General features: G+C 42.3%; 1 protein-coding gene across 1 annotated transcript in view; it reads right to left on the bottom strand.

Annotated features, from left to right (window-relative positions):
- Positions 1–18,304, bottom strand: part of LOC122943407 (FRAS1-related extracellular matrix protein 1-like) — a 171,358-nt gene that overhangs the window by 128,796 nt on the left and 24,258 nt on the right. The window contains exons 5-14 of the mRNA XM_044301115.1: positions 17,976–18,175; positions 15,249–15,572; positions 15,022–15,130; positions 12,793–12,924; positions 12,085–12,429; positions 11,593–11,735; positions 9,457–9,653; positions 3,316–3,406; positions 2,733–2,900; positions 599–807 (exon numbers count right to left, since the gene is read on the bottom strand). Coding sequence (XP_044157050.1) covers positions 599–807; positions 2,733–2,900; positions 3,316–3,406; positions 9,457–9,653; positions 11,593–11,735; positions 12,085–12,429; positions 12,793–12,924; positions 15,022–15,130; positions 15,249–15,572; positions 17,976–18,175 — 1,918 coding nt within the window. The remainder of the gene's footprint in view (positions 1–598; positions 808–2,732; positions 2,901–3,315; positions 3,407–9,456; positions 9,654–11,592; positions 11,736–12,084; positions 12,430–12,792; positions 12,925–15,021; positions 15,131–15,248; positions 15,573–17,975; positions 18,176–18,304) is intronic.

Here is an 18,304-nt window from a genome sequence, read left to right as displayed (position 1 = left end):
GCCCCATATATTGCGAGAAATGCCCCAGGTAATGCCATAGAAACCCTTATATTCTGCCAGAGATGTCCCATCTAGTGTCAGAGATAACTGATATAGTGTCAGAGATGTCCCATATATTGTGAGAGATGGTCCATATCGTGCCAAGATGGTTCATATAGTGCCAAAGATGCCCTTGTAGTGCCAGACATGCCTCATATTCTGCCAGAGATACCTCATATAGTGTCAAAGATGTCACATATATTGTGAGAGATGGTCCATATAGTGCCAGAGATGCCCCATATAGTGCCAGAGATGCACCATATAGTGCCAGAGATGCCCCATATAGTGCCAGAGATACCCCATATAGTGCTAGAGATGGCCGATATGGTGCCAAATATGCCCTGTACAGTGCTAGAGATACCCCATATAGTGCCAGAGATGCCCCATACAGTGCTAGAGATACTCCATATAGTGTCAAAGAAACCTCATATAGTGTCAGAGATGCCCCATATGGTGCCAAAGCCGCCCCATATAGAGACATAGAGATGTCTTATATAGTGCCAGCAAAGCCCCATGTAGCGGTTTATATAACCTGACATATTTCCCATTGATTTTGTACCGGACTTTGAAGGTCAGCAGCTCCTCCAGGCTGAAGGAACTCTGCTCAGCTATTGGGACCCCACGAAGCTCCACATTTCCGTGCCGGGGTTCAGATTTCAGTAAGATTCTCAGGTTCTCACTTTTTGTGTCCTCATCAGAAATGACAAGACTTTCTCCGGTAATGAGACAACTGCCGCCCTCCTCCGTCCTCACCGGGTGGGTGGAAATCTGAAGAAAGAAATCATCAGGACATTGAGGGACGGCTTCTCACACAGGTAATGGCATTCACAGGACCTGTAACATTTCACCCCTGAGTCCGCCAGAAGGCACATTGTTCTACGCGCACCCCCGTATATTATATACAGCTGCACTGCACCTATGGAGCTCCGTGTATTATATAGTGCGGTGTAATGTCCGCAGCAGCGACGTGAAAAAGTATTTACCCCCGTCCAAGATGTCTCACGGCTTCATATCTGCCATGTTAGGGGTCTCAGGGTTGTTCTCTGCAGGACATGAATTAGACCAGCCATACAAGTGTGACCAGTAGGGGTCGGATTACTATGACTCCTATTTAGCTGATGAATGATGGGAGTCTAATCCCCATTTCTTGGCCATAGATGTAACTGGCTGCACATAAATGGCCCCTCTCCAAACCTACCTCTTAACCTACAGGGGCTTCTTGTTGTCATATAAATCAGTAAGGCCTCATGCACACGAACGTATTTTATTTCCATATCTGTTCCGTTTTTTTTTTTTGCGGATAGGATGTGGATCCATTCATTTCAAGCGGTCCGCAACAAATGCGGACAGCACATCGTGTGCTATCCGCATCCATATGTCCGTTCAGTAGCCCTGTAAAAAATATAGACCATGTTCTATTCTTGTCCGTTTTGCAGACAAGGATAGGCATTGTTACAATGGATCCGCAAAAAAAACGGATGCAACACGGATGGCACATTTTTGTGGACAGAAAAATACATACGGTGGTGTGCATGTAGCCTAAGGCCCCATGCACACGGCCGTTGTTCACGGCCGTGTGCGGGCCGTGGAACCGCGGCCTGGATCCCTTCCTGTGAGCTGGAGCGCACGGCGTCACTGGTTGCTAGGACGCCGTGCGCCCCCTGCTGCCGGCACAGTACAGTAATACACTGGTATAGATCGTACCAGTGTATTACTGTTCTGTGCCGGCAGCAGGGAGCGCACGGCGTCATAGCAACCAGTGACGCCGTGCGCTCCTGCTCTCAGGAGGGATCCAGGCCGCGGTTCCACGGCCCGCACACGGCCGTGAACAACGGCCGTGTGCATGGGGCCTAATTCTGTAAAGTTCTTCTCATCCCAATATTCTAGGAATGCCGTAATTTGCTTAGATTTAGGGCTCATGCACGCGGCCGTATGTATTTTGCGGTCTGCAAAACACGGATCCGCAAAAACAACAGATGACATCAATGTGACTTCTGTGTTGCATACTTTTTTTTTTTGCGGATCCATTGTAACAATGCCTGTCTTTGTCCGCAAAATGGACAAGAATAGGACATGTTCTATTTATTTATTTTTTGCTGAACGGACATGCGGACATACGGACACGGAATGCACACAGAGTCTTTTCCTTATTTTTTTTTCACACCCTATTAAAATGAATGGTTCCACATACAGACCTGTAAAAAAAGGAACGGAAACGGAAGAAAAATACGCCCTTAAAGCCACTTTAATCACCATTTTCAAGATCTCTGCTAAGTGTCAGTGAATGGGAGCACTGTCATTTACAATCAGAGGCTGGAAGCCTGTACAGACTCATTACTGTGTTACAATTGAGCCTGGGACAGATACGTTTTATCGGTTGCTATTACATTGTAGCAAACTCCCAGGAAAAGAGAGAGATTTGTGCTGCTGATGTGTTCAGTTTACAGAGGATTGGATACAATTGTAACAAACTCTCTGCTGTGAGAAGTATTAGATCTTTTATATAAAAAAAAAAAAGGGTCCTCATTCACTGAAAGCAATCAGAAATGATGAAATAAGAATACACTCATTATTCATTATTTACATAAAAGTGGAAAATCTGTTTAACCCAAAGTCAAGTGGTCACCAAAAAGTTTCCAGAATTACTCTTTTGTGTGTGGTGGTATCGTGTGTGAAAAGCCTAACGCCATCACCTTTGGAGCTTGATCATCCACCGGAATGACGGTTATGTTGAATATCAGTCCGGTCAGCCGCCCGCCATGTTGGTCACTTACAGAAAACTCAAACTGGACATGGAGGCGATCAGGACCGATGTCCTGTATGGGAGGCATGTACGCCACCTTCATATGGTCCACTGCGTGCTGGGGGAGGGGAGACATTGATAGGAACAATCAGAGATACAATGTAACAAGTAAACAACCATTCATACTGTAGCTATCTCTGCTCGCTACATTGCTACATACCCGGACTATGTACAGAATATATGTATTTATTATATTTTACGTATTATTTAGACTTATTTATACACAATTTACATCCTGTAGAGTCTGCTACAACTAGCCATAAGGCTCAATCATGGGGTTTCTCAAGGCGGATCGGTCAGTCAGCCAATGTCTGTGATGACTTAAGTCTGAAAATGGGTTGTATGAATGAGATAACCCCTTTAAGACATATTTTGGGGTGTATGGCAGAATTTGTATATGGAGGAATATGGCATGATGTAAAGGTTTCTATAACAGGTGAATGCAGAGAGTATGTCATAGACGAGCCACATACTTGGGTGAAGGAGCTGAGCCGGGAAATTGATGGATCCTTTTCTAAAATACTTGAGGTGTCCACAGAAATCAGCTTTCCAGCATCTTTTACACTATGAGAGGAAGAAGAAGAAGAAAGACACATTACTTGTTGTGTTCAATGTCACTGCTTGTGTTGGTAAAGAAGGAGACATTACTTGTGGGGTAATCACTGTGTAACTGAATGTTCTGAACTTTCTGATATATTCTGTATTTCAATTCCAATCCTTACAGTTTTAAAAATCTGTTTGCTGCCAGTTTATTAAATTCCTCACATTCAAAGACACAAAAACTGCACAGACTTCTTATTATCTTTGTGTTTATTATCCCCGTACTGTGACATCACTGTGTGCATTATCTGTGTACTGTGACATCACTGTGTTTATTATCTCTGTACTGTGACATCACTGTGTTTATTATCCCTGTACTGTGACATCACTGTGTTTATTATCCCTGTACTGTGACATCACTGTGTTTATTATCCCTGTACTGTGACATCACTGTGTGTATTATCCCTGTACTGTGACATCACTGTGTTTATTATCTCTGTAGTGTGACATCACTGTGTTTATTATCTCTGTACTGTGACATCACTGTGTGTATTATCTCTGTACTGTGACATCACTGTGTGTATTTTCCCTATACTGTGACATCACTGTGTTTATTATCCCTGTACTGTGGCGTCACTGTGTGTATTATAACTGTACTGTGACATCACTGTGTTTATTATCCCTGTGCTGTGACATCACTGCGTTTATTATCCCTGTACTGTGACATCACTGTGTGTATTATCCCTGTACTGTGACATCACTGTGTTTATTATCCCTGTACTGTGACATCACTGTGTTTATTATCTCTGTAGTGTGACATCACTGTGTTTATTATCCCTGTACTGTGACATCACTGTGTTTATTATCTCTGTAGTGTGACATCACTGTGTTTATTATCTCTGTAGTGTGACATCACTGTGTTTATTATCTCTGTACTGTGACATCACTGTGTGTATTATCTCTGTACTGTGACATCACTGTGTGTATTATCCCTGTACTGTGACATCACAGTTTTTATCCCTGTACTGTGACATCCCTGTGTTTGATATCTCTGTACTGTGACATCACTGTGTTTATTATCCCTGTACTGTGACATCACTGTGTTTATTATCCCTGTACTGTGACATCACTGTGTGTATTATCCCTGTACTGTGACATCACTGTGTTTATTATCTCTGTACTGTGACATCACTGTGTGTATTATTAATGTACTGTGACATCACTGTGTTTATTATCCTTGTACTGTGACATCACTGTGTTTATTATCTCTGTACTGTGACATCACTGTGTGTATTATCCCTGTACTGTGACATCACTGTTTATTATCTCTGTACTGTGACATCACTGTGTGTATTATCCCTGTACTATGACATCACTGTTTATTATCTCTGTAATGTGACATCACTGTGTGTATTATCCCTGTACTGTGACATCACTGTGTTTATTATCTCTGTACTGTGACATCACTGTGTTTATTATCCCTGTACTGTGACATCACTGTGTTTATTATCTCTGTACTGTGACATCACTGTGTTTATTATCCCTGTACTGTGACATCACTGTGTTTATTATCCCTGTACTGTGACATCACTGTGTTTATTATCCCTGTACTGTGACATCACTGTGTTATTATCTCTGTACTGTGACATCACTGTGTGTATTATCCCTGTACTGTGACATCACTGTGTTTATTATCTCTGTACTGTGACATCACTGTGTTTATTATCTCTGTACTGTGACATCACTGTGTTTATTATCCCTGTACTGTGACATCACTGTGTTTATTATCTCTAGTACTGTGACATTCACTGTGTTTATTATCCCTGTACTGTGACATCACTCTGTTTATTATCCCTGTACTGTGACATCACTGTGTTTATTATCCCTGTACTGTGACATCACTGTTTTATTATCTCTGTACTGTGACATCACAGTGTTTTATCCCTGTACTGTGACATCACTGTGTTGATATCCCTGTACTGTGACATCACTGTGTTATTATCCTGTTATTGGACATCACTGTGTTTATTAGCCCTGTTACTGTGACATCACTGTGTGTATTATCCCTGTACTGTGACATCACTGTGTTTATTATCTCTGTACTGTGACATCACTGTGTGTATTATACCTGTACTGTGACATCACTGTGTTGTATTATCCTTGTACTGTGACATCACTGTGTTTATTATCTCTGTACTGTGACATCACTGTGTGTATTATCCCTGTACTGTGACATCACTGTTTATTATCCTCTGTACTGTGACATCACTGTGTGTAGTATCTCTGTACTATGACATCACTGTGTTTATTATCCTCTGTACTGTGACATCACTGTGTGTATTATCCTTACTGTGACATCACTGTGTTATTATCTCTGTACTGTGACATCACTGTGTTTATTATCCCTGTACCTGTGACATCACTGTGTTATTATCTCTGTACTGTGACATCACTGTGTGTATTATCCACTGTACTGTGACATCACTGTGGTTTATTATCCCTGTACTGTGACATCACTGTGTTTTATATCCCTGTACTGTGACATCACTGTGTTTATTATCCCTGTACTGTGACATCACTGTGTTTATTATCTCTGTACTGTGACATCACTGTGTGTATTATCCCTGTACTGTGACATCACTGTGTTTATTATCTCTGTACTGTGACATCACTGTGTGTATTATACCTGTACTGTGACATCACTGTTTATTATCCTCTGTACTGTGACATCACTGTGTGTATTATCCCTGTACTATGACATCACTGTTTATTATCTCTGTAATGTGACATCACTGTGTGTATTATCCCTGTACTGTGACATCACTGTGTGTATTATCTCTGTACTGTGACATCACTGTGTTTATTATCCCTGTACTGTGACATCACTGTTTATTATCTCTGTACTGTGACATCACTGTGTGTATTATCCCTGTACTGTGACATCACTGTGTTTATTATCCCTGTACTGTGACATCACTGTGTTTATTATCCCTGTACTGTGACATCACTGTGTTTATTATCCCTGTACTGTGACATCACTGTGTGTATTATCCTGTACTGTGACATCACTGTGTTTATTATCCTGTACTGTGACATCACTGTGTTATTATCCCTGTACTGTGACATCACTGTGTGTATTATCTCCTGTACTGTGACATCACGGGTTTATTATCCCTGTACTGTGACATCACTGTGTTATTATCCCTGTACTGTGACATCACTGGTGTTTATTATCCCTGTACTGTGACATCACTGTGTTATTATCTCTGTACTGTGACATCACTGCGTTTATGATCCCTGTACTGGACATCACGGTGTTTATTATCCCTGTACTGTGACATCACTGTGTGTATTATCCCTGTACTGTGACATCACTGTGTTATTATCTCTGTACTGTGACATCACTGTGTTTATTATCCCTGTACTGTGACATCACTGTGTTTATTATCCCTGTACTGTGACATCACGTGTGTATTATCTCTGTACTGTGACATCACTGTGTTTATTATCCTGTACTGTGACATCACTGTGTTTATTATCCCTGTACTGTGACATCACTGGGTTTATTATCCCTGTACTGTGACATCACTGTGTGTATTATCTCTGTACTGTGACATCACTGTTTATTATCCCTGTACTGTGACATCACTGTGTTATTATCCCTGTACTGTGACATCACTGTGTGTATTATCCCTGTACTGTGACATCACTGTGTTATTATCCTGTACTGTGGACATCACTGTGTTTATTATCCCTGTACTGTGACATCACTGTGTATTATCCCTGTACTGTGACATCACTGTGTTTATTATCCTGTACTGTGACATCACTGTGTTTATTATCTGTACTGTGACATCACTGTGTTTATTATCCTGTACTGTGACATCACTGTGTTTATTATCCTGTACTGTGACATCACTGTGTTTATTATCCTGTACTGTGACATCACTGTGTTTATTATCCTGTACTGTGACATCACTGTGTATTATCCCTGTACTGTGACATCACTGTGTTTATTATCCGTACTGTGACATCACTGTGTTTATTATCCCTGTACTGTGACATCACTGTGTTTATTATCCTGTACTGTGACATCACTGTGTTATTATCCCTGTACTGTGACATCACTGTGTTATTATCCTGTACTGTGACATCACTGTGTTTTATCCCTGTACTGTGACATCACTGTGTTATTATCCCTGTACTGTGACATCACTGTGTTTATTATCCTGTACTGTGACATCACTGTGTTATTATCCCTGTACTGTGACATCACTGTGTTTATTATCCCTGTACTGTGACATCACTGTGTTATTATCCCTGTACTGTGACATCACTGTGTTTATTATCCTTGTACTGTGACATCACTGTGTGTATTATCCCTGTACTGTGACATCACTGTGTTATTATCCCTGTACTGTGACATCACTGTGTTTATTATACCTGTACTGTGACATCACTGTGTTTATTATCCCTGTACTGTGACATCACTGTGTTTATTATCCCTGTACTGTGACATCACTGTGTTTATTATCCCTGTACTGTGACATCGCTGTGTGTATTATCCCTGTACTGTGACATCACTGTGTTATTATCCCTGTACTGTGACATCACTGTGTTTATTATCCCTGTACTGTGACATCACTGTTTATTATCCTGTACTGTGACATCACTGTGTTTATTATCCCTGTACTGTGACATCACTGTGTTTATTATCCCTGTACTGTGACATCACTGTGTTTATTATCCTGTACTGTGACATCACTGTGTTTATTATCCCTGTACTGTGACATCACTGTGTATTATCCTGTACTGTGACATCACTGTGTTATTATCCTGTACTGTGACATCACTGTGTTTATTATCCTGTACTGTGACATCACTGTGTTATTATCCTGTACTGTGACATCACTGTGTTTATTATCCCTGTACTGTGACATCACTGTGTTTATTATCTGTACTGTGACATCACTGTGTTTATTATCCCTGTACTGTGACATCACTGTGTTATTATCCTGTACTGTGACATCACTGTGTTTATATCCCTGTACTGTGACATCACTGTGTTTATTATCCCTGTACTGTGACATCACTGTGTTTATTATCCTGTACTGTGACATCACTGTGTTTATTATCCTGTACTGTGACATCACTGTGTTTATTATCCTGTACTGTGACATCACTGTGTTATTATCCCTGTACTGTGACATCACTGTGTTATTATCCTGTACTGTGACATCACTGTGTTTATTATCCCTGTACTGTGACATCACTGTGTTATTATCCTGTACTGTGACATCACTGTGTTTATTATCCCTGTACGTGACCATCACTAAGTTCATATCCTGTGTTGTGACCATTCCACTGTGTTTATTATCCCTGTACTGTGACATCACTAGGTTCATTATCCTGTGTGTGACCTCATTGTGTTATTATCCCTGTACTGTGACATAAACTGTGGTATTATCCTGTACTGTGACATCACTGTGTTATTATCCCTGTACTGTGCCATCACTGTGTGTATTTCCCTGTTACGGGGACATCACTGGTTTATTTCCCTTTACTGTGACATAACTAGGTTCTATTCTGTGGTTGTTAAATCACTGTGTTTATTATCCCTGTACTGGGACACACTTTGTGTATTACCCTGTACTGTGACATCATGTGTTTTATTATCCTGTCCTGTGACATCACTCGTCATTATTCCTGTGTTGTGACATCACTGTGTTTATTTCCTGTATGTGACATCCTGTGTTTATTATCTCTGTCCTGTGACATCCCTGTGTTTAGTATCCCTGTACTGTGACATCACTGTGTGTATTATCCCTGTACTGTGACATCACTGTGTGTATTATCCCTGTACTGTGACATCACTGTGTTTATTATCCCTGTACTGTGACATCACTGTGTGTATTATCCCTGTACTGTGACATCACTAGGTTCATTATTCCTGTGTTGTGGCATCACTGTGTGCATTATTGCTATGCATTAGGGAATTCAAAATAGAAGCCATGGACCAAGGAACATTACAGTCATAATATAACTGAGAGTAAATACAGTAACGTTCACCGCACCCTGGAGATGTTACGGAGTAGCACGGTTTGGTGATGGTGTATACGAGCTGACTGTCCGGGGATTCTGTATCAGTAAAATGAAGGTGCAGCCTGGTGATCCGGCTGATCTCGTTCTCCTTCACTGAAATATGTCTTCTTGTTCCAGCAACTTCTTCAGGGAGCTGATCCTTCACCGGAGCAATGTGAATGACCACGGTCTAGAAAAAGCAGCGTCAGGTGCTCGAGAAAATAAGTCAGGCCTCATGAGTGTTAGTCCTCCTTATTAATATTAGTAATACTCATGAATATTACTCCTCCTCATTAATATTAGTCCTCCTCATTAATATTAATCCCTCCTCATGAATATTAGTCCTCCTCATTAATATTAGTCCATCCTCATAAATTGCAGGTAATTCTCAATACTATTTTTCATTAAATGCTCATTACTCTTATGTAACAGGGAGCCTGCAGGGAGAGTGTAGGGTGACTGTAGGGAGACTGCAGGGAGAATGAAGGGAGAGTTCAGAAACAGTGTAGGGAGATTTATTCTGCTTCAGTTTTATTTATTTATTCCTACATTTACCTTTTCCTACATCAGCCATAAACTAAGATATGTATTTCTCTACCAATAAGATGAAAGCCTTTATTATTCCCATGGAGTTAGATAACAAAAAGGCGGCTCTCCACAGGTTTTCTGGAAATAGGTGCTCTTGCCCAATATGACTCACCTTGTCAATTATGTGAAATTTAGAAAATAATGTAATGTAGGGCAGGCACTCAATTTATGGGTTCGTGAGAAAGTGAGATTTTATTTAGAGAACAATTTAAAATACTAAACATTCATAAAATTAATAAAATTCATAAAACAGTGATAATAACAGTCTTATACAAATGGCAATATTAATTTGTGGCAGCACCTAGGTATTGGTAGCAGCAGTTATCCCAATAGCAGCACCTAGGTAATTTTGTAGCAGCAATTGATTACAGTATCAAAGATAGTTATATAGCAGCAACTAAAGACAGCTTGTTACAATATTAGTTGTTGTGGCAATTAATAGAGAGTCTCTATTAGAGGTAATATCGGTGCCATGACATGCTGAGATAGTCCTATTGCACACAATGCACGCTTTAAGGATGAACTATCGCTAAAACCATTTATCAAATAACCATAGAGACTCTCTATTAATTGCCACAACAACTAATATTGTAACAAGCTGTCTTTAGTTGCTGCTATATAACTATCTTTGATACTGTAATCAATTGCTGCTACAAAATTACCTAGGTGCTGCTATTGGGATAACTGCTGCTACCAATACCTAGGTGCTGCCACAAAATAATATTGCCATTTGTATAAGACTGTTATTATCACTGTTTTATTAATTTTATTAATTTTATGAATGTTTAGTATTTTAAATTGTTCTCTAAATAAAATCTCACTTTCTCATGAACCCATAAATTGAGTGCCTGCCCTGCATTACTTTATTTTCTTTATTATTCCCATGCCTAGTGTCCCAACCAATACCATCCATTCTGCACCCCTTAGCGGGGCCAGGTCTTAATGTCATAGAAAAGTCAGCAAGATGCAGAGAGAGGAGGAGCTGGATGTTCCTGATGACACATTCTCATCGATATTAGATGATGTGGAAAAGGAGGAAAAGCAGATGGCAGAAGAAGGGCTCACACTTGTAGGGCAGGAGGGCGCTGGGGTTGGAGAAGTGGGTATACCAGAGCTGATTAATATTCCGTGTTTACTGGCAAATAACCTGCAGGAGATTGCAGGCAAGAACAGCAATAATCTGCATCTCGTGCCCCCACCTAACCAGTCAAACCCTGTACCAGCAACAACCTCTGGTGCTGCACGACCATTAACAATGAAGAAGGACTATACGGTGCGGTCTTCATTATTACATGAAAGGCAGCTGTGGGCTAATTGGCTGCGCAGTTCTTAACTGCAGCATGGCCGCTCGTTGTGGCCGTACCCTAAGGCAGAGTGACCCGGGTGCACCTGATTTATAATGAATTGTGACAAATTAATTCGTAACAAATTGAATTTCTTGGCTAAGTTTGGTGAAGTTGCCGAATTAAATTTTGCTCATCTCTAGTTCTGACCTCTTATGTGGTGTGACCATGGCGGCAGAGGCTGCTGATTATACTCACTTGTCTCTCTGAATAGTTTGGCAGGTCGTGGCTGTCTGATAACACAAATTCAAAGGTGTCCTGAAATATTTCTCCTCCAAAGTGTCTGTAATAAATCAGGCCCCGAAACAGATCCCTCTGCTGGAACGTCTCTACTGGAATCCCTGGAGAAATCAGAGGAAATGGAAGAAAAGACTCTTCAAAACCAGGGTGCTTCTGATATCTTCTAGTCCTTCTTACACTAAAGGGTATGCATCCGTATAGTGTCCGGATGCATCTAAAGTAAAAGGTGGAAGCAAATAGCCTCCATTGAAAATCTCCTACAGTTTTGTGTATACAGCTCCCATGAAGACCTATGTGTCTAGAGAAAATTGGAGTGAAAGTGGAGGGAGAGGAGTCACGCTTGACTATTGCTTTAAGCCCACCTCTGACTTGTGGGGGTCTCAGCAGTCAGACCCCATGTCCCCAAATCCCTGGAATCTGTGGCTGAATATCTCAGCCTCCGTTAATTACCTGGACTCTCCTCGGAATATCTCTTCACCAGCTCTCCGGCTTTCGGCGGCCTTGTGATATTATATAGAATGTGGTCATCACTGGAGTCCAAATCTGACGCCATTAACATGTCCCTCTCTATAGCGATGGCGCCGCCTTCCGCAGCTTCGAACCCAACGTTATTGACTAGGAAAGGTGGGCTGTCGTCTTTAGGAAGGATGTTAATGGGAAGCTTGTGGCGAATGCTGTGTCTGCCGTCGAAAATACGGAACACAATGTAGTCCTTGGTTGTGTCGCTGTCATCATGATGGTAGCGGACGGCGCCGTCCCGGATGTCCTGCACGGTGAAGATAAAAGCCTTCGATCCTGAGGAAAGAAGAAGCCGTGAAGACACTTTCTGATTGATGTATGCTGTGTTCTATAGTGTCCTGTCTATTACACATGTCTTGAAATACTCTGTGCTTCTGGAGCAAGTGTGTGCCTCCCCCCTAAGATCAGCAATCTCCTCTACTGAAATACTCTGTGCTGCTGGGGGACCTTCTTCCTACCACTTTCTGAGTCAGTTTGTGATCTCCATCCTCCGGTCACATACGGCCCTGTCCTCACTCACTTCATCTCATGAGCAGGCACTGACATCTAAAAGATTCTGCTCCTGAAATGCTCTGTGCTGCTTTACACACACTCACAGAGTTAGAGTGGCACCAGATTAAAAAAGGACAACTCACTTACCCTTAACCGTTAGGCGTCCATGATGTAATCCATCTACCGTGACAAGCCGAACAGCATGAATGTTGTCGTTATCCACAATCTGAAAAATGTCCCAGGTTATAGGCCGCGACTGCCCCTCCAGTAAGTTCAGACCTGCGGAGGATGGGAATTGTGATAGCTATTCATCAGGATCAGTGGGTAAGACATCCAACTGCAGCCATCCACAAGATCGGCATATTCCTCTCCAGAAATACTCTGTGCTGCTGGGACACCTCCCCCCAACTATGTGAAACTCAGTCTGTGATCTTTCACTTGCCTCCATTCCCCTCACTTCATGATATTACCCCAGTCACTGGCAAACCCTGTCCTTACTAATATTATTATTTTTCTGAAATACTCTGTGCTGCTGGAACCTTGCTTATCCTCCCACTATGTAACAGTCAGTCTGTGATATTTCACTTGCCTCCATCTCCCTCTTCACATAATGTAATTGCCCCTGTCCCATGCAGCTCTGTTCTCACTAAAATGACCATATGAGAGGACAGGTCACCGTCTCCTATAAAATCCACTCATTCATTTCCTTAAATACTCTGTGCTGCTGGTCAGCCTGTATATGACTTCCCAGTATAATAATGGTGTCCTGGCTAACTGTCTCGCTTCGGTGTAAGAGTGAACCACCACACCGAGCATAGGAGGGAAGGGGAGAACAGGGAATCAGGCCTGAGAACCAGGGAAGAAAGATGGACACCTCCTAGTGAAAACCCTAACCACTACCAGTATGAACAGACCCCAAAGGTAGGTGAGTTCATACGCAGGAATACCTAGAGTCCTATCTAGCCCTATAGTACCTGGTACTAATGGCAGGGACGAGACTACCTGTTCCTCCAAAAGGAAGTACGAACAGGAGTCTCGTGCAGACCAAATACAAACAATAGGGAAATGCAACACACAGAAGGCAAACAAAATACAAAAGGGAAAGGAAAGACTTAACTTCAAAGAGGCTATGGAAGCACCAGGAACTCAGCCGAGATCCAACAATCCACAGGCACAGAAGCTATAAACCGCACAGCATTGTGGGAGAAGCAACTATAAATAAGGAAGGTTAAATGACCACATAAACAACACCTGGAGGCAAGGGTGGTGTGACCATTACCTGAAACAACACAGACAACTATTGATCCACCAGGAAAACCTGTCAGATCATACCACGTATTGCCAGTCTCACAGATCTCATACCACTCACTTGTAAGGGTCAGCCCCTAGAATAACTGTTCTTTGCACAGATATCTACAATATGGTGCTACACAGACTGTAATGACTTATTTCAGCCACTAGAGGCCACTGTGTCTCTGAGAAAGAGGAAGCTGAACTGTTTCTGAGCTACACAAGAGGTAGGAGGAGCCAGAAGTTCCCGGGGTTTGAGTTCTGGCTAGAGGTGGGAGTGAGGGAGAGACTGAGAGCTGAGAGAGGATGGCTGCCATGTTAGGAGCCAAGTAATGGGACATGGAGCCTGACTGATGGAGTCCTGAGAAGCTGGCTGTGCTGGAGACAGGCCAAGATAGACTCTGAACTGAAGTGCTGCAGCTGTGACCCAGAGAAAGAGACTGCACAGTGTGTTACAGAGGAGTGGACCGTGTGTCAGAGACCAGTACAAGCCGGATCCTTCCTGCCAGAGCTGAAGAAGATCTGCATCTGCTGTAACCAGAGAGAGAAAGACAGACAAGCTAGCGACCGGACCTGAAGCCAGACTATGAGTGGCACCGGTGCTTATCTGTGATAGGTTATAGAGTCAGGGACTTAGTCAGTGCGCTGCAGAAGCGTCCCCTGGGTAGCAGGGCTAGATAGGAGTATATTAGCTGAGTGTAGCCTGGACTCTGATGTGTATACTGTGGAACGCATTTATTCTAACTCGCGTTCATGTAATCTGTGTAAACCTGTTTATACTGTTAATCCGATTTTCCGGCAGTTACATCTGGTTCTTTAATAAAGCTGGTTTATCTTCAGTCTCCTTGTCCGCTGTACTGTACTTGAATCCTGCCTTGCGGTCTCTCCCTCCTCTGACCACTACACACCGTCGCCGGGACGTCCGTATGTCTCGGTACGTCCGTGACACTAACATTTTCACAAGACAGGTCACTGCTCCTGACAAGATCAACACAACCTTCTCCTGCTGCAGTGATCATTTCCACCACCAGATTGCAGCCCTTACTTATCCCCATTTTCAGAGTTTTTTTAAGGATGGCCACTTACCCATATTCCAGGACACTCTAGGAGCATTCGTCTCTGCAGTCCTTATGGAGAAATGGACCATTATTGGGGGGCTGGTGAGAAAGTGACCATCAATCGCTTGAAATTCAACCTATAAAAAGGCCAATAAGTGTTACATATGGGTGGTAAGACCTTTGGGCCACTTTATTCCTTCATAGGTGCCATTGATTTCCTTGTGTTCCAGTTCACATGTACATTTTGAGTCTTACCTCATAGTTGCGCCTCTCCAGATGGGTGACGTTTGGGGGCTGATAGGCTATTTTCATTTCATGAAGATCCTGCCATGTGAAAGATGTAATCTGCTTGGTTTGGTCGTCCAGGTGCGTGATATAACCCTGTGGCGGAGCCTTACTAATTGTGAACACAAGCTTCTTCTTAGGAGTCTCATCATCTTCGGCGTCTAGCGTGGCCGTGGTTAGTGGACTTAGGATAAACTGGTCAATTTCCAAAATAAAAGAAGGCATGAAGGCAGCACGGGGTGGAGTGTTGGGGACGGCTCCAGAGATTTTTACAGGGATCCATATATTTTGCAACTAGAAGAAAGATTGAGGTTAATTGATCCATGTTGGAAGCGGCTACTTATAAGATACTTATTATATCACTCCACAAGTGTCAAGAGGAAGAAAAGGGAAGAAGATGGAATACTTAGAAGGGGTTCAAGAAGAAAGAGATGAGGGACATGGAAGGGACATGAAAACATGGAAGAGGAAGATGAGGAAGAAGAGAAAGAGGAAAAGAAGATGATGAAATAGTACAGGCATAGCCAACCTGCGACTCTCCAGCTGCTGTAAAACTACAACTCTCACCATGCCCTGCTGTAGGCTGATAGCTGTAGGTAGTCTCGGCATGCTGGGAGTTGTAATTTTGCAACAGCTGGAGAGCCTCAGGTTGGCCATCCCTGAAATAGAAGGTAGAGGAGATGGAAATGGAAAAAAAAAGGATGAAGAAAAGGAAGAAGAAAAAAAGCAACAAAGAGAGAGTTAAAGAACAGGGGGGAAAAAATTAAAATGGCATGGAAAATTAAGAAGGCGAGAATGAGAAAGATGAAGCTGAAAATAAAGAAGAAGGGAAAAAGAAGATGATTATGATGATGATGATGATGAAGGAAAAAGATGAGGAAAAGGAAAAAAAAAAAGAAAATTTGGAAGATAAACCAAAGACAAAGGAAGAGCAGGATGAAGTATTCCATCTTCTTCCCTTTTCTTCCTCTTGACACTTGTGGAGTGAAAACAGTTGAAGGAGAAAAAAAGGAAAATGACAAAGAAAATTACAAAGATGAGAGAAGCATGGATATATAAAAAAAGACAATTAATAATAAGATGAGAAATTTAAAGGCGATTGAAAAGAAGGAAAAGGGAAGGCAGAGTAAAGAGTAAAAAAAAGAGAAAGAAAAGAAAGATACTGAAGAAAAACATGGAAAATATGAGAAAAGGGGAAAGTAAGCTAAATAAAGCACGGACGATGATCAAGAGGAATATGACAAAGAAGGAAATGGACCAGAGTAAGGAAAAGAAAAGAAGAACACTATAAAAAAAAAGGAAAACAAAAGAAGAAGATGAAAAAGGAAAATAACAAAGAGAGGAAGGGTAAGATGAGAAGAAGGATGATGGGGAAGAGGTAAAAAAGAGAAATGATACAGGGAAGATGAATAAGAAGAAGAGGACGAGGAAAAAGAAAGAAACTAATATATGGAAGACGAAAAAGAGGAAGACGAGAGTGATAAAGGAGTGGAAGTGAAAAATGGAGCATACTAATACCTGTAAGATGAAGAAGAGGAAGGAAAGAAAGAAAATAGGAAAAGGAAAGTAATAAGATGAAAAAGGGAGGAAAAAGATGTTCAAGGAAAATAAGATGCAGAAAATATGAGGAAGTAGCAACTGCAAAAGTGGAATATAAAGACAAGAAATAGTAAATATGGAGAAGAGGAAGCATTATTACACCACGTTCCTTAAAGGGAACCTGTCACATCAAACTACCGTCCCAGCTCCAGGCAGCACAGAACAGGAGCAGACTGATACATCTATTCTTTTTGTAAAGATTCATTTTCACCTGTAATATATTGATTGAAATTCCTAATTTCTCCCTCACTTTGGGCTATAGAGTCCGATGGGAGGCCCTGCACAGTAGTTATCAACTTATCCTGTATAAGAGCGTTCACATAAAAACTGTCAATCTTTCTGTAGGACCGCCCCTTGCACTCTCTACACTCTCTACTAGACTCTTTACAGTGAGGGACTCTCTCCACTGGACTCTCTACATAGGGAGGGTCTCTCTCCACTAAACTCTCTACACAGGGAGGGACTCTCTCTACTGGACTCTCTACACAGGGAGGGTCTCTCTCCACTGGACTCTCTACACAGGGAGGGACTCTCTCCACTGGACTCTCTACACAAGGAGGGACTCACTCCACTAGACTCTCTACACAAGGATGAACTCTCTACACAGGGAGGGGCTCTCTCCACTGGACTCTCTACAGAGGGAGGGTCTCTCTCCACTGGACTCTCTACACAGGGAGGGACTCTCTCCACTGGACTCTCTACACAGGGAGGGACTCTCTCCACTGGACTCTCTACACAGGGAGGGACTCACTCCACTAGACTCTCTACACAAGGATGAACTCTCTACACAGGGAGGGGCTCTCTCCACTGGACTCTCTACACAAGGATGGACTCTCTCCACTGGACTGTCTACACAGGGAGGGACTCTCTACACTGGACTCTTTACACAGGGAGAGACTCACTCCAGTAGACTCTGTACACAGTGAGGGACTCTCTCCACTGGACTCTCTACACAGTGAGCAGAAACTTAAATCAATAAATGTCAGGTTAGCATATATTGTTCAGCTGCTCCTGCTCGGCACCATGCCACCCGCATATATATCACATTCCACATGACCGCGATGTAACTTAGCGGCATCCACACACCACACATCTGACCTGCAGTTGTTTCCTGTTGTCCTGACTGCGGTATTCTATCTGGAGAGGGATATAATCCACATCAGGAGAGGGAGGACTCAGATGTTCATACTTGAGTCCCATCTCCAAAAAATCAGCGCAGTTGGTTTTCAGTCGCTTCATTTCCTTTAATCCGGGATGGCATGCCTTATTCCCAGAACACGGCACTCGTTCTTGTCTGTCTGAGTAGAATTGATACAGTAGAGATAGAGAAAGGCACATTAGGAACATGATTAGGAATGGTGCAACCAGTCTACCCCATTGGTGGCTTCCAACTATACTGTCAAAGAGACCCCATGAATCAGCTCCAG

Source organism: Bufo gargarizans, chromosome 7 (genome assembly GCF_014858855.1).
Source record: "Bufo gargarizans isolate SCDJY-AF-19 chromosome 7, ASM1485885v1, whole genome shotgun sequence".
Lineage (NCBI taxonomy): Eukaryota > Metazoa > Chordata > Amphibia > Anura > Bufonidae > Bufo > Bufo gargarizans.
This window is presented reverse-complemented; position numbering and strand designations above follow the sequence as displayed.